General features: G+C 32.5%; 1 protein-coding gene and 1 long non-coding RNA gene across 2 annotated transcripts in view; both read right to left on the bottom strand.

The window, feature by feature from the left end:
• Positions 1-452: 452 nt before the first annotated feature.
• LOC126856343 (structural maintenance of chromosomes protein 1A) lies at positions 453-6889 on the bottom strand. Its single transcript, XM_050604772.1, has 20 exons — positions 6683-6889; positions 6319-6439; positions 6104-6203; positions 5857-6035; positions 5625-5763; positions 4999-5463; positions 4408-4836; positions 4130-4341; positions 3832-4000; positions 3625-3747; positions 3432-3563; positions 3245-3310; positions 2912-3069; positions 2687-2784; positions 2232-2536; positions 1831-2106; positions 1564-1743; positions 1311-1489; positions 959-1136; positions 453-871 (listed from the first exon to the last, which is right to left on the bottom strand). Exons 1-20 carry the CDS (start codon positions 6792-6794, stop codon positions 803-805), a joined length of 3690 nt encoding a protein of 1229 aa, XP_050460729.1. The 5' UTR covers positions 6795-6889; the 3' UTR covers positions 453-802.
• A 3012-nt stretch (positions 6890-9901) lies between these two features.
• Positions 9902-23174, bottom strand: part of LOC126856593 (uncharacterized) — a 16780-nt gene continuing 3507 nt past the window's right edge. The window contains exons 2-3 of the long non-coding RNA XR_007688375.1: positions 10829-10941; positions 9902-10151 (exon numbers count right to left, since the gene is read on the bottom strand). This is a non-coding gene — a long non-coding RNA (uncharacterized LOC126856593). The remainder of the gene's footprint in view (positions 10152-10828; positions 10942-23174) is intronic.

Genomic DNA, 23174 nt, shown 5'->3' with positions numbered 1-23174 from the left:
CCAAATTTTATAAAAATTATCTAAAAAAGAAACATTTTAAAAAATTAATAATTTTTACAACTTTTTTTTACACTTGTTGATATATATTCGTTTGTTATAATTTATTTATATTCGCTAACTTAGTTTGGATTCAACATAACAATCATAATAATAAAATTGTATACACATGAGCGCGCGCACATACACACACACTTCTTTCCTTTATGACTGGTTAGATTTCTATACAGAATTTTCCTGTATGCTATTTGATTATATTCATATTATTTACTATAAAAAATATTGATTAATAGATTCAAGATTGCATGTCTAAGGATCTGTTCTTGATAGCTGGACTAGAATTTATCTTTTTCTCTCCATATTGGAAAAAGAAAGATGAGTTCTGAACTAGCACTGCCAGTTCAGCTAAGAACAAATTCTAGTCGAAATAAATCTTCTATTTACAAATTTAGAACTTCGTTCAGAAGATTTTATTAAAATCAAGTTTTTTAAAAGTTATTTACATTAATCACAACATAAATTATAATTCTCACATTTGCTATTACTTTCACTCCTATCCTGATTTACATTGAAAAACAGATATTATCTAATCTATTAAAAGTATGATATCAAAGTTTTGCAGTGATCTCAAAATAATATCAAGAAAATAAAATAAATTCTAAAATAAATCTAAAAATGCAAAAATAATAATTAGCATTTTGCATAATAATATTCATTTTTCTCCCACAATACAATTAAAGGTCATTCATCGCAAAGATATAAGAAAAACACAACAATCTTTCTTAAATTAATAACCGTTTATGAGTTAATTAATGTGTGTAGGATATGTAGTTAAATCGAGCGTTAACACTTTGCTTTCCAAACATTCGCCTACCTGAAATGCAAGTAAAATTCTTACAATCAACAATAGACAAAAAAAATATATATATGATAATATAAATCGCATAATTTATATACGTACGTCTGGACAAATCCCAATAAGCGCATCTGCGTGCGAATAAAATTCTTCTTTCAACGATATAACGATCGTTTGGAGTGAAGTCGTTTTGTCACGAATGTAACTTGCCACTTTTCCTATGTTAGTATTATCAAGAGCCGCATCGATTTCATCCAAGACAAAAAATGGTGCAGGCTGGAAGCTATATAAACAAATAAGAATAAATATTAATTATTTGTTCCATTATGTACCACTAATTTATTTTTGTATTTTCAAAAAAAATATATATATATATATATATATGTATGTATATGTATATATGTATATATATGTATATATATATATATATATATATATATATATATATATATATAACCTATGAATCGCAAATAACAGAGCTAATGCCGCGACTGTTTTTTCTCCACCAGATAGATTGGACATAGGTTGAAAGCGTTTGCCTGGAGCCACGCAATTATAATTAATGCCATCCAAATAAGGTTCTTCAGGATTTTCTGGTCCAAGGAATGCCTGTGCAGATTGATTCTTTGCTAGACTCTGAAATAACCATTATAAATAAATAAAAAAAGTTACTTATAAATACTTTTATACAAATTCATTAATTTACAAACTTTATAAATAGGATCAATCTCGTTCGCTACATGTTCAAAACACGCCATGAATCTATCGTGTCGTTCTTTTTTTATTTTCTCAAATTGTGTTTTTGCTTTTTTTGCCTTCTTGCGAGACTGTTCAAACTCTTCATTAGTTTCTTGTAGCTTCTCCTTTGCCAAGTATAATTTTTGAATTGCCTATAAGAGAGAAAAGAAGTATATTTCTATATTCTAAAGTTTTTTATATTTATTGATATTAAATTCAATATATAAGTTTTTACAAACCTTCATATTTGGAGCTTGTATGCGCTGTATTGTATTTTGTAAATCATTGATTATTTTCGTTAACTTATCAGTTGTCTTTTTGATATCTTCTTCCTCAATATCCTTCAAATTTTCCGGCAAAAGTGCATAATCTATAGTAATCCTCCTTTCACGTTCATATTGTTGCTGTGTGTTAATTGATGAATCAGTATTGGTTTCATTACCATTTGTCGTACTTGTTTCACCTGATATATCTTCCATATTTCCATGCAACATAGGTATTGCAATATCTTCCATCTGAGTATATTAATGTATATATTGAGTATATGAATATACATTGTTAAAAATACACATTGAATAATTTAAAATAATATACTGTTACATAATATATAATTATTCCATATCAAGTACGCTCAACAAACCTTGCATTGCATGAGAATAGCATGTCGTTCGGCTTTTTTCTGTTCAATTTTTGTTTCAATCGCGTTAAGTTGTTTCTGAGCTGCCTGAATATCCTTCGCGATTGCTCCTACTTCACGTCTCGCTTTACCGATTTCATCTTCCTTCTGATCGACCTCCATCTTCTTAGCATTACGAGATGATTTCAACTGTTCCATTTGTTGCTCGTCGTGATCGATTTCCGCTTTTTGATTCAGCTCTGTTTGCTTTGCAGATTCAAGCTTATCTTCTGCATCTTGAACCGCCCGTTCCCATCGCAAAACATTGCCTACATTATAAATAGTGTTAAATAATACAAAAATTAATAACATAGTTAATATATACAGATTATACAAGATGAAAAAATGTATTTAATGTGTGAAAATGGATAAATTTATGATATATAATATTTTACATAAAATATTTAAATGATACATACTTTCTGTATCGCGTTGCTTCTCAAAATCTAATTGATTATAAATACGATTGCATTGATTATCAAACTCCAATCGTTTCTTTGCTCTTTCTTGTTGTGATCTAGAGTAATAATATGTATATTCAATTTTAGCGTATAAATGTAAGATAATATAATTGTATATTCAATTTTAGTGTATAAATGTAAGATAATATAATTCTTCAATGACATATAGCCCTTTTGTTATACCTCAATTCTCTTTCTTCATATTGACGGATATTTGAAACTCCTATCTGTTCGCAAAAACTAGCAAATACATCATCTTCAACATTGTTCATTTTTTCTTTAATATTTTGTATTTCTTGATCCCTTTCAGCCATGGTTTTTTCAATAGCAGCTATTGCAGGCTATATATAAAAAATTTAAAAAAATATTGAAATATATTTATTTCAAATATGCAATTAAATATATATATATATATATATATATATGTGTGTGTGTGTGTGTATATATATATATATATATATATATATATATATATATATATATATATATGTATGTATAAAATTTATCACAACTTACACCAAACATGTTTAATTCGTTTTGTAAACCATCTAATTCCACCTCAAGATCCGAAATTTGTTTTTGCTACAATAAAAATTTGATCAATATATTTTTTAATTTCAATGATAGTCTTTTTAAATTTTCATCAATAAATTTTTAAAAAAGTATACTTTTAATAAACGCTATAATATATAATAATGCTTACTGTTGCAGATAAATCGCTTTTATTGTATTTTAGACGAGTCTCTAAGCCACGTATTTGAGATTCAACTGTATTCAATTCAGATTCCTTGCGCGATTTTTTCAAAGATTCCCTGAGTTCTTCCGTTAATTTTTCCTGTAAATTAAAAGCAGAAATATTTGTATCTCTATAATCTCTAAAAAAAGAGATACATTACCTTTTGTGCCTTCAATTGAGACATTTGTTTTTCATCCCATCTTTTCGCTTTCTTTGCAAGATCCAAACTGCCACCAGATATTATTCCCGCTTTTTGATAAAACGTACCGTCTAATGCAACGCACTATAAAAGTTTACATTTATGTTATATTTTTCACATTATTATTATTTTATTTGCAAGCCAATATAATGTATAATATATATTTACATCGTATCTAGTTTTCTTGTCCATCTCATAGGCTACTTTATTTGCATCTTCTGGTGTCTCACATACAAGAGCATTGTTAGTTGCAAAAAGAACTGCTCTATCAATATCTTTTGGAGAAAAATGCAATACATCATACAGTAATTTCACATTTTTAGGTTCTTGTATGTTACTGCAAAATAGTAAAATTGTCATTGCAAGATTCATAAATTAACACTAAATATAAAAATAGTGTTTTCGTCATTGTTTATTTTTGTTGTTGTAAAGTTCTATGTAATAAAGATTTATTTAATTTATTTACCGAAGACGTTCTTTTAGTGGCTTAGCTTGGATATAATCAAGTGGAAGAAATGTTTCTGGCTCAAGATACTGCTCTTTTAAATATTGGATACATTGTCTGGCCGTTTTCTCAGTATCAACTACAATAGCCTCCATGTATTTGCCAAGTACTTTTGTAATTGCAACATTGTATCGTTTGTGTATTGGTTCGCACATGTTATACATACGATCATACTGGAAAAGAAAGAAAAATGTAAATTTTTTTTCTATTTACAGATATCGAGAAGAGAGATAACGCACCACTCCTGGGAACAGACGTTTAAAATTTTCCACAATTTCCGTCTTTTTTTTGGTTCTGGATACTTCATGTTTATCAACTTTAGCATCACCAAGTTGCTCTGAAATGCTCTCCAATTCCCGCTGTAAATTCTGGATCTTATCTTTTGATGTGCCTACATCAGATTGCAAATCAGCTCTAAGTTTTTTCTGATCTTCTAACGCAGCCTCCGACGTTCTTATGTGCTCCTCCAACTTCTCTACTCGTTTAAGAGCCTCGTCCCGCATATGACCCTTTTGTTTATGCTTATTCTCAATCTCAGTCTTTTTTCTGCCTTCATTATCGAGTCTATCTTGATCCGACTTTTGTTCGCGATTAATTGAATCAAGAAGTTGAAGATATCTTGCAGATTGTTTACCAGCTTCTTCTTTTAAGCGATTATATTCTTGCACCTAAATTATGTTATTTATTAATTAAAAATTTATTATCATATAAACTTAAATTATATATACACAAATTTAGAAAAAAAAAATATTTTATTAATAATATAGCTACATAATATATTTCAAAACTTCAAATATTATAGTAAGAGTCGTGCAGTTCATATTGTGTACCTGTTCATCTTCCAATTGTACATCCCTTCCTTGCAATTGTGATTGGCCTGCTATACTCGCTTCGTAAGCAGCTTTAGCTTCCTCTACTTGTCGTAATTCTTCCTGTAGTTCGTGTATGTCTTTCTTATGAGCCTCGTCTGCGATACGCGCTTGAGCCAAAGATTTACGAGCAGATTCCACCTTCTTTTGCATATGTGCAACCCGTTCCTTGGCTTTGATAAAAGTCGGCCTCTTTTTTGTAATTTCCACTTCCACTTCTCGTATATCCTGTTCTATCTTAGCAAGATCTCTTCCAAGTTTACCAGCATCCTTTTTCTTCTCTTTTAGTAACTCCTCAGCTTTCTCTTTTTTTTTCTCGATTTTCTCAATCTCATGTTGCTTCTTCTTCTGAGAAACTTCAAAATTTTCGGTGCCCTTTTCATTATGGAATAGTCGAAATAGTTGCAATTCTACTTGTTTTTCCACCTAAAAACAAAGATTGTTACTGTTAATAATTAGAAAGTATATAATTAGAAATTGTTATTGTTAATAATTATATAAATATATAAAGAGAATGTATACCTTTATAATCTCTCTTTATATTGTAGGATATATTAAATATTATATTAAAATTAAAGAGAACATACATATTCTTCCTTAAGACGTTGATATTTTTCAGCCTCCTCTTTTTCTAATTTTGCCTCTTTTCTTTCAGCAGCAATTCCTTTCTTTTTTTGATATGAAAATTGAGTTTCTTCTTCAGCTTTTAACATTTCTGTTCTTAATCTAAAATTTTACTTTTATTATTTACAATCATATTATCATAATTTTATATAATTATATATTATATAATGATATTTCAAAGGAGGAAGAATTTACCTTTCGTATTCTGCTTTTAATGCACCAGAATTACTAATCTCCTCAAACAAAGCAGTGCGTTCTTTTGGATTTTTCATAGCTATAGATTCAACTGCACCTTGGAATACTAAAAAATTCTTTGCTTTAACATTAATACCAAGCTGCTCCAATTCACTAAGATATCCTTGGCTGCTGACAAGCTGTGATAAAAAATATTTTAAAGATCGTTAATTATGTGTATGTAAATATATCTAAGTACAAAACTTACAGTATTATTTATTCTGTGCTCAGAAGAAGAACCTTGCACAGAACGCATAAAACTTTTCTCAGTTCCATCTTCCAATTCAAATACAGCTGTTACTGAGGCGCTATATTCAACAAGAAAAGTTTATGGATTTTTATATATATACAATTTAAAGAAATATTCAGATTAATGTATGTCCATGTTTCTTAGATAACATATTAGTGTTGTATAAATTATACCTTCGCGCTACCGGCATCCCAATAGATGCACCATGAATGAGTTCACTGAATCTCTTAACTCGTAAGCTGCTAGTTTTCTCACCCATAACAAAACTTATAGCATCCATAAAATTAGATTTTCCTATGTAACATACAATAAGAATGCGTGACAAAGATGCATAAGAAACATACAGATCTTGTCAAATTTCACGCATACATATAAGTTAAAACATCATATAATAATTTTAACAAATACAATCATTATGAAATTTCTGAAAACGCTGATTTGATTCAATAGATCTATAGATGTCCGACAATATCGTGATTCCGTAACTGTTCCGTTTGCTGAATGCGCCCATTGTTGACACACAGATTGATAACCTACCAGATCCATTGGGGCCAACAACTGCCGTAAAAGATTTCAATGGGCCAATAATGAGCTTTCCTTTGTAAGATTTAAAATTCTCAACTTCGATATGCTTCAAAAACGCCGGCATCTTCGAAAATAATTAAACAAATTGCGTAAAATTAGAAAGTAGCGTGATTGGCGCCACAAATTTTCCAATACAAGCAAACATCACTGTTTAACTGTCTTCTTTTAACAATGAACAAAAATGAGAAGAGCGGAAAGTTCGATGTATGGTTAGAAACATGAAACTGATGATACTGCTGGTACTGCCATCTATAGATAACTCTCTGTAAATGTTCGAACGTAATTCGGAGAGATTAGCTATCATAAGAAAATATCTACTTCTTCCAAAAGTATAACCAAAAGTTCTTTGTTACTCTCTTAGATGGTGAGTGTAATAAATATATTATTCATGTAAAATATTTTAAATATATATGTAGTGTATAATTGATCAAACACTATTAAATTACAAGACCAATGTGAAATATCTATAATTTACTGTTAGAAAGGATAAAAACGCTTAATTGTCATTATTAATTTCCCAATCAGTAAAAGAATTATAAAAACATCTTATCAAATTTTAGATATTTTTAAGATGTCTTTTGCCATATTTATTCTATCTGGCATTGCTAATATTAACATTATTAATAAATAGATAGGATATAAATCAAAACATGTTTATACGGGGCGGCGGAAATTTTGATTGGGGCAGAAGGAGAATAAGAAAAAAATTGATATGCGTCTCGCAATTAAAGATTCGTGCATTCCCATTCGTCGAACTGTTTAGGATACGAAGGGTACGAAGGGTACATACGGGCGAAACAAAATGAGAATGAAGAGAGGGTGAAACTCGGTGAAAGATATGGACGGATCAAGCGGCGAGGGGGGAGGAGGGGGTGAAGACGCTATCGGCCGTGAATAATACGCGGTGGCGTCCGCATCTCGTGCGTCCCGTCTCGTGCATGTTCGTGCGTTCGATTCGTCGACTCGGCTGGATGGATTGATAAAGATTAAAGGTAAAGGGAGGTGGCAGGGTCCAGGGGTGTTTTGGAGTTAGGCGACAGAAGTCAGCCAGCGAAACGAAGCGGGCGCGTGTTCGCGTGGGGGATGATGTCACATAGGGGTTTCCCTCCTCCTTCCCCCCATCCGCCCCCTCTTCCCCACCCAAGCGTAAATACATACAGATGCAGACCGGATTGATGCATTGACCGGCGCAATGACGTAGGTATTCGTCGCGACGTGTCACGGCGAATTTTTCTCCACGATTATTCGCGGATCGATGATTTCGAGTCATGATTTGCTGTCATTTCGATTAATTGTAGGAACGTGTTATAAATCACGAAAATAAGATTAAACATTTTCCATGTAGATGTGTCCATATAGATGTATTGCATTGCTGAAATTTCTTTAACAAGATTAATTTTAGATCTCTTTTTTCTTTTGTAGACAGACCACTTCTCCTTGGTTAATTTGAAGTTAATTAATTAATCCATTTAATTATTTTTCTGATTTGCATAAATATATTCATGATTATATTATTATATGGGAATAATTGTCTCCAAATTAATTAAGATATTTTGCTATTCTTTCTTTTATGAAAAAATTACTTTCTATATAAATACCGAAAGAAAAAAAAAAAGAAAAAAATAGATAAAGATAGAAAATATTATTTATATTAAAAAATTATTAAAAAGATTATACTTAAAAAAGATGTAAATAAGATGAAATTTTTATATCATCTTTCGATAAAAATATCTCACAATTTTTAATATCTATATAATATATAATTAATAAAATTATGTTATCAAATTTCATTTAATTTTTAAAATATGGTATTTCTTATGATTATTCTTATTATTATCATATATTTTATGCAACTTAAGAGTGTCTTAATATTTTTATTCTCTCAATCTTTTATTCTTAAATACTTTTTTTATCGTACGCGAAAAATATCTTAAACATATTTAATTAAGGCAATTTTCAATTCATATATTAACGTAAGAAAAAATATTATTTTAGTTAACCATTTTGCATATTAAATATATTACATGCGTGCTAAGAACAAACGAAACAATATTAAGGGAAAAAAACAAATTGTGAATGAAATGTCATATATTTCGGAATACAGGACTTACTCTTCGAAAAGATATACTACGCCAATGCGAACGAAGCTCGCCTTCGCATGACTCATGCGATCTCTCTCACAGCCTCCCCTACGCGGTCCCGTATCGTAGTCATGCACAATGGAGAATAGCAAACGCAGTAAAGGTAACTCACGTTCGCCAGGGCCGGGGCCGGTAATGCTAGTCCAAGTTCTCCCCTTGTTCTTCCTGGAGTACCCGCGGGCCACGTGGCACGATTTTCATCCCCGGTCGCTATATCCTTCCCGTAGCGATCGTGGAAACAATCTCTTCTCCTAAAATATATATAATATCGTTTTTCCACGATCGCGAAGATTTCGCTCTTGCCGTTTCTGTCTTATCGCAATTTATTTTTTTCCGTATCTTTTCCTGCATGATACTTATATTCAGATACAGAGAGATGATATCTAGGAGTCATTTTATAAAATTATATCAGTCAGAATAGTAGACGAGACATATATTAGAAATAATATATTGTAACTAACTTTTTTTTATTAATTATGTCAATATATTTATGAATAACAACTTATTTTTAAACCAACAGATATTAAAAATGCATTTTATTATTTTTAGATTTTTTATAATATAAAACACTAAACATGTACACAGTAATTATAAGTAAACACGTAAACAGTATTCTGTTAAATTTTTATGCATGTCAATATATATTAGAATATAAAATTGATCTCTTGTTCAATAGTCAAAAATAATAGAATTAAATAAAAAATAATAGAACTAAAATAAAATATTGTATATATATTGTGGAATTAAAAGTCTTCGTTTTTATTTTTTTACAATAATTTTATTATATTTATACGTATATTTTTTCCGGTAAAAATAGGATATATATATATATATATATATATATATATATATATATATATATACATATATACATACTAAAAGAAGTGAGAAAATGGATTAATTATTTAGTATTTCATTAATATGCTTCTTGCTATGATAAAAATGAAAAATAAGTGAAAAATTGCGAGAAAAAGAAATGATATGGAATTTTTATCATTATTTTTGTGCTATGCTGTAAAGTTCTCGAAAATATGCGACGAGAAAACGGAACGGTAAACGACCAATTTATGCGACGAGCACTTCGGCGAGCAGATCCTCAATTAAACAATTACACTTAAATTGAGTGGAATTCCCACCACGGTGCCCGCATGTTCGTTAACGATCATCATTCGTACGCACCTACGAACTATTAAGATATACCACTGAACTGAATAGCCTTTGATCAGGTACACGTGGACCCACATGTATTGAAATTTATGAATCGTAAGATGAGCACACTACTGAAATTAAGATTGACGATAAGTTTACGATTATATGGTAGATGAAATGTATGGGCAAAAAGCGTCACTGTAGTATTTCGTACGAAAATATTTCGACCGTTTGAAACATACGTTGAGATAAGCGTTGATATATTGATATTAATCCTTTGGGAGAAAGAATGGCATAAAATATTTTTCTTACTTTAAAAAACACAAAGAGAGAGAAGAAAAAATAAATATAATGATAAATAAAGAGAATAAGTTGAAATTTTATGCGATCGAGAATAATTAAAATAGTTCAATGCAATAATAGTTTAATCAGCTTTTCAAAAACCTGAGAAGATTAATCTGTTAGAGTTAAAACAGTTAAATTCATATTTAACAATTAAATTCAAATTTATTTCTTCTTCTAATAGATTAAATTATCGCATAGAAAAATCTTTAGTTACGCTCCGATGAAATCTACTCCGCAAAATTTTATAGATTTTTTTATTAATTTATGCTATTTCATTCAATCTCTCTCTCTCTCTCTCTCTCTCTCGCACATATTGTTTTCAAGCAATATGTAGAATTGCAGGTCAAATAAAAAAGATCTTTTTTATAGAAGAATGAATTAATATCACGCATCTTTTCATTAGAAGATTAAATATCTATTTTATATGAATATGCGCAGTATATAAAATTTATTTACAGCTTACATGCTCTCATCTTTACTCGTTTCTGCACACGTTGATAGCGATAAATCGCTCTGTTTTATTTTCCTCGTTAGCCGCAACATCCTCTGTACCGATTCTTTTATATTCAAATCGCTCTGTAACATAGACTTGACAGCATAAATTACATTATTATTATTCATGAAGGATTGCAATAATTTTCACGAATCCATAGAAATCATAACTTGTATAATGAGAAATTCATTTAATTCATTTAAATATTCATTTAAAATTCTTACGAAAAGAGAGTATGATAAAATATTACTTGATATGTTTAATTATTTAAAAAAATTACTTTTATATTAACAATAAGCATATTTCTTTGTGATTAAAACCTTTCATAAGAAAGAAATTTAAAAAGTTAAAAAATAGAGAGATATGTCTAGAAAAAAAAAAATATATATATATATATATATATATATATATATATATATATTTATAATAAATTTATTTAATAGACATAAGTATATATTGCTAATTTTTATTTAATAAATATATTAAATGATAAATATAGTGATAAATATTTAAAAGACATTAGTTACATACAGATACAAATTTTCTATTTTAAATTATTTTAAAAACTACATATCACATTTTAAATTCCAATTATAAGCTATTTATATAAAAAGACGAAAAATCAATAGAATCGAAGGCAAAATTATATAATCTGGCATTGGACAAATTATAGTATCCTTAAGAATTTTATCGTCAGAATGATTGCATATATTTCGGTGAATTCGCTCCCTCTATTTTCACTGACAATTTTACTGTCACAATGTACATGTATCGAGATATTCGCGTGCGTGATTTTCTCGCGAAACGGAAAACGGCGAAAATCAAGGAATAAAGACACGAAATACGTACGGACTCGGCATGTATTTAAACACGAGAAGGTAACATCGGGGGAGAAACGAAATCGGCCGCCCATTGTGCTCAGGTGTGAGGCGTGTGCGCAATGGCAGGATTCGCAGGGGTGACCAGGGGATCAGGAGAAAAGAGGCAGAGGGGTGAAACGGGGATAGATTTGCACACGCGGCACGAGCCGCTCCAACAAAGGGATGGAACAGATTGGTAGCCATTCATTCACTCGCTCGTTCTGTCTTTTTCCCCCGTATTTGACTGGGAGCACCGACCATCCCCCGTCTCAATCCCCTCACCCCCGCTTTCGTTCCTGAGTCGCGGGGTTTAACTCTTGGGATCACCCTCCTGTGGTACAGGTACAGTCAATTGCGTCACTAATTCTAAGTTTCATTAGGGAGTCTTTGTAATACCGTGCGACGATTACAGTAAACGATGAAGTCTCATATCGGGTGTGAGACGACTGTATGACTTCTTCGTGGTAATTTTCATCATTATAGCATACCGTTGATCTCCCGTTTCCTTAAAATATATTAATTTAATAAAAAATGTTATAATTAGCAAATCAGTATAATGCATTATAATTTTAATAGATTTTATATAGTCGATAATAAATTAGTTAAAGATGCGCGAATATAATCTTTTGATAAGTAAATAGTAAAACATTAATCTTCATATAATTTTCAATGGGTTACATTAACGGAATTTTAATTTGTAAGAATTATAAAAATATTTGATATTGAATAACTGTTATGAGATAATATAGAAAGAACTTGAGAATTATTATATTTTATAAGATGAAAGCGATTTCATATTTATAAAATATCTCACGAATATTAAAATAAGAATTCGATTTAATATCAACAAATTCAGATTTTGATATTGTATAATCATTTATAAAAATGTAATTGATATATATATTTTTTTATTATTTTCAATATCAAAATTGTGTATCGGTTCAACATCTAAAATGTAATCAGTCCTATCGGTACCGATTTTCGATTCCTTTATGAAAGAATTAAATTTTTTAGAAAAAATTTGATAGTAACTTTGATAGCGATAATATAAAAAAATGCACCTAGCGAACGTACAAAGCGATTCCTTCAGTTACTACTCAACCCCAAGCGAGCGATTCGAGATTCAATAACGGCGAACGAGTGAGTACTAAAAGCCTTTTAACGTGACCGACTGTACGTGGGGTACCTTCCCATTCAGGGGGGGGGGGGAAGAACCCCGCAACCACCCTCGAGCCACGTTTCGTCGTGCACCGTGCCAGTGGTTATACGTGCGCAGATTCGTATGTACCCCCTGTACTCCGAAAATAAAGATAGAAAGAGAGAGTTAGACTATTTGAGAACAAAAGAGAAAGAGGGTGAGATGGGGGAAAGGGATGCTCGGAGGGGTACGTTATGTTCTTTCCGCCTGCCTGCCCCTCTATTCAAGTTATTGCATTACTGGCTTAGCTTTGCTACCCCATGGCTGCCGCCCCCTCACCCCGTGCGTGGAACAACGCGGCTACCCCATCATCCACATCCAATATCCATCGCGGCTGCATTTCGCAGTGCACACCTTCCCAGAATGCATAACCGCCGAATCCCTTTAAATTCCATCTCTTATATACTGCCGGCGTATTTGTATGTCTATGTGAGTGTTTTAGGGTTAAAGACTATTCCATCCGTTTATCTAAAGACAAATAATTATTATATTAGATTTGTAATAGATAAATTTGAAAAAAAAAAATTATATCATAATCATTATCTGTTCACTCCACACTCTACAAAGATATTTATCTACTTCGCACACTTATATAATAATTAAAACTTCGCACACTTATATAATAATATAAAAATACATATCTTAAAAATTATTAAGAAAATATTTCTTTTTTTATCAATATATATACGAGGGCTATTCATAAAGAAACTGAACTTAAAAAAACGCCCGAATCCAATGGCAAGGGGTAATTCGTCTTCTGATACTGGATTTAGCAATTCTCTCACTCAACGAGTATGACGCTATTGTTCTTAGTTTTATGGTGGCTTGAATGAGGTTGTGTTCGTGATGATTTTCTAGGTGGAAAAGGTAAAGGTTCTTGAAGAACGTGTGTGTGGTCAATTTTGTTTCAAAGTGAGAAAGAAGCGGCCAGAGATGTGGATCAGCAATTTATGCACCATGACAAAACACCCACACACGTATGGTTTCTTATCAATAAGTTTTTCGCAAAACATATTCCAACCCTTGTTTCCCAGCCCTCTTACTCTTCTGTGAATTTTTCTTATTCAAAAAACTAAAATCGACCTTGAGAGGCCACTGTTTTCGAACAATAGAAGAGATTGAGGAAAATTCGCTACGGGATTTCCCCACGTACTATTCCAAAAACAGAAAATCACTACGAATGCCGAATACTATCTCATTCAAGTCACTATAAAACATAAATTAAAAGCAATAACATCATCCTTGTGGTATTGATAGTTGCAAAAAAAAAATACTACGCAAGTGTCAGAAAGCCTTTCATCATCGCATTCAAACATTTTCTGTAAAGTTCGATTTCTTCACGGACAACCCTCGTATATGTAATTATATTTTGATGACACACGCTAATCTATTCTTAAATTACATCTATTAAATATTCAAAACAAGAGTACATTCGCAAATCATAAGGTCCTGACGCGACTTTGTATTTAAAGCAAATCTAAAAAATTTTAGCTTTATTCACATTCCTGTTACAGTTATGACGCATCTAAGCACACAATAATACATATAATAGTGTTTGCCGCGTCTCGTTATCTGGAACATGTCAAATGACTCCGCTCACCGAAAGGTACTCTGTGGCTGTTATGATAAATCGTTGTTGATTGACAACAGAAGAAATGAGACACCAACGTGCATCGCAGAAATTGCGGAATGTTCAGAGAAATGGCAATCAAATTGATTCAAGGAATAATTATAGGGATCTCATTAGCACAGCGAGATCTTTCAAGGTATCTCATAATTACATTAATACAGCAAACGAATATCTTTTCGAAATATCTTATAATTATCGATGCTGATCTGGCATATAATTAAATTTATTTAAGTGTATTTCAATTGATTTAACAATACAAAAATGATTGAAATTATCATATAGTAATCCTTTCACTACATTTTAACATTAATATTTTTAAAACTGTATACATTACTTAACTGTATATATTACTTTTTCATACTAGATTGAGAGATATATGGATAAAAAATATATAATATAAAAATTAAAAAAATATTCATTTGAAAAGTTTACAAAACATAAAAATTGTCCTCTGATAAGACAGTTGATAATTTGATGCAAAACATGGAATATTCAGCAGTTATATTATTACTATTTATACGATGAATTATTTACTTACGCAACAAATTCATCGTGATTGTCTTTCAAATAATGCACCGTAGTCACTGTAAATGCCGCATGCCGAGAAAATCGAAATTTATCACGATACACGTGCTCGCGCTTCGTCACGTATTAATGGAAGATCTGATCGCGATGCCTGTCGCTTGCGATAAAGCACCCTATGTCCACATTTCGTATACGTCTCACAACAAATTTATAGCTATAAGTTCGCACACACACATATATATATATATATATATATATATATATATATATATATATATATATATGTGCGACACTTTTCAAGCGTCCTTTGTAATTGGCGTTACATGATTTCAGAGTAAATTTTAGAGTAGCATATGTCGATCCTTTAATTTCGCAAGACATTTGAAATTTTCTCTTCCCTCTTTTCGTAAAGTCTCTTTTAAATTCTATTGAGAAAGTAATATTCTAATATAACGTAATTATAATAATTTTATCATATCAAATACTATAAAAAGTCATACAATTATCTTATGACTATTATCGCTAACTCTGATTACTGCCCATTTATATGCATAAAGATGTCCATTTTGATATACACCACCAGCGTGATGCAATCTTTTTGTCCGAGTGACGTAAAGTTAATCCTGATTTATATACGAGAAAGGATACTATTTCTTTCGCAGAGAATACATCGTGGGAACGACAGTCACAGAACGCGGCGAATATATCGATGACTCACGTGCGCGATCTCGTTTTTGCAGAATCGTTTTCCCCCGGGGGGAGGGGGGAGGCAGGAAGGTGGGGGATGATGATTGGAAGGTTACGGGTGCGTAGCGTATTCATTCATGGCGTACCTTGTCGAATGCAGTTCGCATGTGGAGAGTACCTAGGTACTAGAAACGAACGTGAGCCTTCGGGCTGTCACCCATATGGCGATCCGTGATACATACAGACCCCGTAGGTAAACTGCTCCGATTGATCTTCCACATATTCCCTTTCCCTCTCTCGATTACATATATTCAATCTGTTCACCTTTTTTTATACTCGAACGTGCGTTATTAGACCTCTACTCAGTTTGCAAAATTAGAAATATATTGAAGAACGAGCTTAAATTTTGATAATCTCGAGAAAAAAGAAATAAGTAAAATTATAAAATGCCTTGTTGCTTTTTTGTTGATAACTATTTGTTTTGTTAATGTATCTATATTAATTATTTATATTAATGTAACAGTTGTAATCCTGCTGTTCATCTTGAATTCAATAAAATTTAATAAAATCTTTTAATTTTTGATATTAAGTATAATAATCGATATTAAATTATTATAAAATCGCAAACTTGTAGAAGAATCATTGTTAATAAGAAAATGAGATATTTCCTATCTAAGCTATTCCCTTAGCACATCAATAATCAGAAATTAAAAACTTTTACATGATAAACTTTTTCAATTCAAACATTTTAAACATTCCTCAGATTATATTTTCAAAGAATAAATTATATACACCTCTATATATTTCAACATAAACATTTTCTATACCACATTTCGCGTCAGCGCAGAATCATACATAATAAGAAATATGTATATAACTTCTGCTTTAAAGAAATATATACTAGGAAATATTTCGAATTTTCCGATTATATATGTAGACCACTCTACGTGATATATAATATATAATAAACATATATAACATGTACATAGAGCTACGAGAAGAGATGATAGTATCTCTTGGATATTTCTCGTATATTCGCTAGATAAGCTTCGCAAGTTATGGCCACACACGCTTCATGTTAAACATTAAATACAATGTACTCTTCTCTTTCTCCTTCTTTTTTCCTCTTTTTTTTTTTCCTTTCTCTCTGCCTCGGAGTCAGAAGGCAAATATTTGTTGCAATCGAGAAAGAGCGCGTGCGCGCGCGGCGCGGCGTTCGGATTTCTATTTGTCTTTCGAGTGTTGTCATATAGTGCGAGATATTGGCTTTGACTACCGCTTATTTTCATAGCCACACGCTTGGCCGTAATGAGTAATGTATGGCGCGTAATCTAAACCTTTGGCACAGATAAGAGAATGCAGGAAACCTATGTGACCGATCCACGTGTTCGTCTGTCGCGCGATTACTCACGTGATAAAATTATAACAGTGAATAATAACAGTGATTTTTTTTATGCATGATTTAATGTCGGCCGTTGGAGTTTGAGAAGATTATATTTATCGTTTAGTATAATAAAGTATCATTTATGAGGAACAAAAACTTCAATTTTTAAAACTCTTTAATCTTTTCGAATGAAATATCAGTTACAAGAAGTATGCGGGATGCAAAAATATTTCAATCTTTTGCTGTTTCTAATTTATCTAATATTGAATTATATATACATGTGTACAGCTTTATTCTCTATTCTTAATGCGTGGAAAAATACGAAAATGTTTAACATTCCTAATTTAATTTTCAAACAAAATTAATTTTAAAATACAAAAATTTAATTTTAAAATAAAAAAGATTTGAATTTTTAATTTTAATTTTCGTGTAATCAACTCTATTATGAATCTTGAAGAATAAGAAATACAATTTTGCTTGTATACTCCAATGCTAGTTTTCACATGTTTTTTATATAAAACTGATTTTTATTGTTAGATATAGTAAGATATAAAATAATGCTGCACATATAACTTAATGTACCCCCAAAATATTAGAGAAAAACAAAAATTGAAGAAATTCGCTTTTCTTGTGTGCATATTTTACAGATAATGTTTGACCAGTGATAATAAATGTGACGAATAATAAACAATCGTGATGTTGATCTTGAGAGATAAAAACTCGTGAGATAAAAACACCATCGAAAGACTATGAAAACACTGTGGAGGAAAGAAACTGCGAGAAATAGAAAAGAGAAAAAGAGGAGATGATGATGACGCAAGGAAAGGAGAACAAGAATTGGAGAGCGCAAGTGGTGCACACATGGTGCACAGTTGTTCAAGAGGTCAGGTTTTTGTTCATTCACATCATACGTTGCTCTCCGGTTTTACTGTTGGATCCGGCCAGGACTTTTCTATATAATGACCTGCCGCGTATACAATCGCTTTATCTCACACATACGCGCTGCCTATTTGCCACGGACAAATTATCAAATGTCAAATTTTACGTTCACGTGTATGTGACCGGAACTGAGGGAGGCTAAAGGTCATAAGATATGGTGAAATTTGAACCGCTCTCGAGAAGACGCGCGAGAACGATAGAACAGCAAGAATATCTTGCTATCGAAGGTTGAAGAAGATGGAGATGGATGATTTTTCTCTTAATAACAATATCTCAATATGCAGGTTAATTAAAAATTGTATGAAACAATGCAAAAATTATATATATATATAATACAAGATGTCCCAGATTTACGGAGCCGAACGGCTTATTTATTTACACGGATTTTTTTACCTAGACTCAAACTTTATATAAAATAATTTCGATATCATTCTCTCTCTCTCCATTCTCTCTCCTTCCCTTTCTTTCTGTTTTTCTAATAGTTAATATCCAAACGCTATGATTTACCCATGAGACACATATGCCTCATGAGTGTGTACACAGAATAGTCACATATGCGTTTCACATATAATAGTGAACGGGTTAAGCTATTATTCTATATAGGAAAAAAAAACAAGTGTCTTGTATCTATTCTACAGAATCCTGCACATTGAGATGATATTTTGGACGAATATTTTCCCGCACGAAGCTTTAAGCAAGAAAAATCACGAATCTTCAGATTTAGTTCCGTGAATCATTGATCTTTCTTTGTTGTTAGTGACTTCCACAGGCACGTGACATGTGTAGCAAGATATGAAGCAAGGTAAAGAAAGAAGAAAGCTGGAGTGGGACATGGAAAGATGAAGCCGACAACAAAGACATCGCGCATTATCAGAGACAATATTCTGTAAACACGTACATACGCACAAAGTGCGCATCCTTGGAGGAATGTATTTGAAACTTTAAAGAATTTTATATATATATATATATATATATATATATATAAACACGATGGGGGAAATATATTTCAATCTTTGAATAACTTTCAACCACGAAGTGCGTATCACGGAGCGATTCATCTCCGTGTGAAAACACGGGGATTGTCATATCTACAATTGTTGATTCATGCGGCTGTTGTCTCTCGTGAAAAAGAGGAAAAACCGAAAGAAACAAGAGAAGAGAAAGAGAGAGAGAGATTGAGAGAGAGAGAGATTGAAAGAGAGAGAGAGAGAGAGAGAGAGAGAGAGAGAGAGAGAGAGAGAGAACCGGATGAGAATGGGCTAAAGAAGGGAAAAGAAATACGCAGAGAAATGCGTGCAATGGTTCGTATAGTCTCGGAGCCTCGATTCTCTACACGGCGAAGATAAAGAAACACAGTTGCGAATCACGCTGCGGTGGCGTCTAATGGGCGGCAACAAAAAGGGACACAGAGTGGCCACCGCGGCACCGATCGGGGATTTCCCTCTGCCGCATGACACCGGGGTGTACCGGCGAAGAGGGAGATCTCCCCCCCACTCCATGCCGCACCTACTTCTCCTACCAAGCTCGGTTCGCTTCGAGTGTGCTCGGTGATCTCCGCATCGCGTCTGGACCGCGACGTACCAAAGATCGGGACAGTGCTGTAGCGTTCGCGAATATCCCGGAGGTGAATATGAGATAAATACAAAAAATGTTAATATATATATGCGCGCGCACGCACGCACGCACGCACACACACACACACACACACACACACACACACACACACACACACACACACACACACACACACACACACACACACACACACACACACACACATATATATATATATATATAAAAAGAGAGAAAATATTAGAAAAAATATTATGAGTTCTATTAATATTAATATTAACTATTATTCTAACGTTATCTTAATCAACATCACAATCAGAAAATCAGACTTGCAAATCTCTGCTTAATAGTTTTATTGCAATAATATGTTGACGTTAATTTTAATTAGCTCTTCTTTATTTGCATAATTAATAATAATATAGCTCATAATTTACATATAATAGTGTTTCTACTTTTAATTTTATAAAAGAACGAAGAATAAATGTTACATTTCAATGAATTTTTGCTGATGTTTCGTAAAGTTCCATAACAACTATATTAATTATATGTATTATGTTTATATGCCCTCTTCCTTCCCTCCAACAACTCTGATTCTTGTAAACAAGAATATGGCACTTGAATATTCTGTAATATACTGTGCAAGAAATGCTCAGATTGCATGTCGTAATGTAATATTTAATTAGCTTTAAACTAATTAGCTTTAAACTAAACAATAAGATCCCAGAGCGCGACGGATTAAATTATTTCAACTCCGAGAATAATTTCTACTATTATTGATCTCTCTCTCTCTCTCTCTCTCTCTCTCTCTCTCTCTCTCTCTCTCTCTTTCTCTCTCCCTCTCTCTCTTATTCTCTTTAAACTTTGAGATACATCTGATACATTACACGAGGAAATTTATATAGGATCGCTTTTCTCTCGGCAGCATTATCGATCGCATCACGCTTAAATCGTGCATTTAGTCGACCGAGCAGTTAGTCAGTGTTATTCATCAAGACGTCTCTCGACGATGACGGGCATCGTTAACAGAAAGGGGAAGATTAACATCGTACCAAGAAATTCAACACCTCGAGAGCAGCGTGATTAAAGACGAGACGAATCGAGGAGAAAGAGAGAGGAAGGAGGGAGAATGAGAAGGGGGGGAGGGAGGGAGAGGCGCTATTGGCTCTAATTGCCAGTACTGACCGAATAGAAGACGATGCTCTCTGCTTGACTCGGCTCGGCTTGCCTCGCCATCGCTCTGTACCGCGTGCGATCGACGCCTCTCGTTTAACATACCGACACAAAAAAATATATACGCAAGAGGAAGTGTCATACATTTTCGTTCGGCCGTTGCCTCAGAGCCTTGTCCGCGCGGCCAACGCGCCTCGTTGATCTTCCGCAGGCCATCTCTTGGCCCCGAAGCGATGCCCCCGCAAGTATAGATCGACATACGCGCGCAGAGAATGAGCGTAATTGCGCGATATTGCATATATTAAGAAGAAAGATACAAAGTAGTTGGAAATATAAAAGTATATATAAAAATGTGAAAAATTTGTAACTCTATTATAGATGATGAAAAGATCTATATCTTCTAAGTTGCGCCATTTATCCACTTTTGATCCGGAATATTCTCGATTTTCAGAAAGTATCTCCGCCCGAAAGAGAAAATCTCTGAATCGCATCTCGGAATCAGAGAAAAAAAATGTATTTTCTTGAAAAAATATATGTTATACTTCGGTGCAAAAAAGTAAAAAAGATAATCTTTTTTTTTCGAAACCGATGTCTGGATCAATATGAAAAAAAACTGATAACAATTCTTTGCATATCGCAGTTTGCAGTTAAAGAAAGCTTGAGTAAACATTGAAATGTTCCATAAGCCTTTAGATGTATCTTTCAAAGATATTAGAAAACTTTTTGGAAAAATTTTGGAAAAAATTAAGGGGCCATGCCGAAACGAATAAACTTGTCATGTTAATTTTATGAAAAACCATTCGAGATACTTGACCCAAAATATAAAAATATTGGAATAAAAACTATCGGATAATATATAATGATCGGAATTTATTAAAAATTTTTTTTTTTTCTTTTTATATTCACGATAAAAATGAATTTTTTAAATTCGATGATATACAAAAAGGGCCTGTCAAAAGAAGAAGCTACGCAGCGGGGACCAATTAATCTCTCTGTAACATTTATCGCGCGCGAAAGCGATTCGGCTCCGATTACGATTATTGTTGTTTAACAATACCATACGCTCTCGCGGAGAGACTCCACTTCTCTCTTTCTCTTTCTCTCGGACATTGTTTCGAGGCGGTCCTCCGTTTTCATTCAGTAATTCGCAGGCAGCTGCACACTAATAATAGTAGCGGACAGTGCGTCGCTACCACGTTCTCACCACGTTCGACATAACGACGCGGAGCAAGCGAACGTGTTCGGAGAAGATGAGGAGAGGAGGATTGCGAGATGTGAGGAGAGAGAAACGTCAAGAGGAAAATGGGATCGTTACGCTGATTCCGATCGCTGAATTTGGAAGAACCCGTGACTAACAATAAGAAACACTCGGTCCACCGATTGATCAATTACGTCGATTTGAGCGAGGTAAGAGCACGAATGCTCGAGACGATCTAAAGTTTACGCGTGAGAGAAAAAACATCTTATTCTATGTGTACATTTTATAGAGAATATATTTGATGCAAAATAAAAAGACTATGCTTTTTTCAGCATGTTATTTTATTGTCAATGTCGAAAAGTGCGACATCCGAAAGATGCAAATGCTATTTAAGATATCTCTTGCGTTGCATATTACAACCGTATATTTTTTTATAATCGTACACGTTAATGGCAATACAGATAAGGCCTTAATAAGGCATAGCGACTTCAACTATTGACAACAGGCGATAATGCGCGTCGTTATCTTATTTACGCTCGGTTTCATCTGCAAGACGAATGGTTTCTTTATAGAGCAAAGTATGTTTGCATTCCTTTCTCAGAAAGTTAATAATTCAAGAAAAAACATAATATTATATAAATTTATTTTAGTGATGCATTGTTTACCGTTAAAAGCCAACTATTCCATTATTTTCAAGATCTCCATTTAAAGTTTGAAATAATCAAAAATCTTAAAAAATAAATAATAATATGCTAAATCCTTATGATAAAGTCTAGATTTCGATGACGTTGAAGTACAAACTGATATTAAAAATTATAACAAATAATATTAAATTTTCAAAATATCATTTATGATCTATAGAGACTTGAGGAAATAAAATAATAACAAGTGTCATAAAATATAAAATATTTCGAATAAAATTTATATACATATAACTATTGCCTGTGTTTGCACGAAAAAAAGGGATGTTATCTGATCAATAGCTACTATTAATTCGTATTAAAAAAAAAATAAATGACAAAAATTTTATTAGCGACTGTGATTTACTCTGCGTCTGCATTATGAATTATATGACATAAGCAATCCCTCTCTTTGTGCGGACCATCACAGCGGTGAAAAGTCAAGGAAATTAAACGTAGATAACCACGAACGT

This window comes from Cataglyphis hispanica, chromosome 2 (assembly GCF_021464435.1).
Source record: "Cataglyphis hispanica isolate Lineage 1 chromosome 2, ULB_Chis1_1.0, whole genome shotgun sequence".
Classification (NCBI taxonomy): domain Eukaryota; kingdom Metazoa; phylum Arthropoda; class Insecta; order Hymenoptera; family Formicidae; genus Cataglyphis; species Cataglyphis hispanica.
Note: the sequence above shows the minus strand (reverse complement) of the source record. Positions and strands in the feature narration are given on the sequence as shown.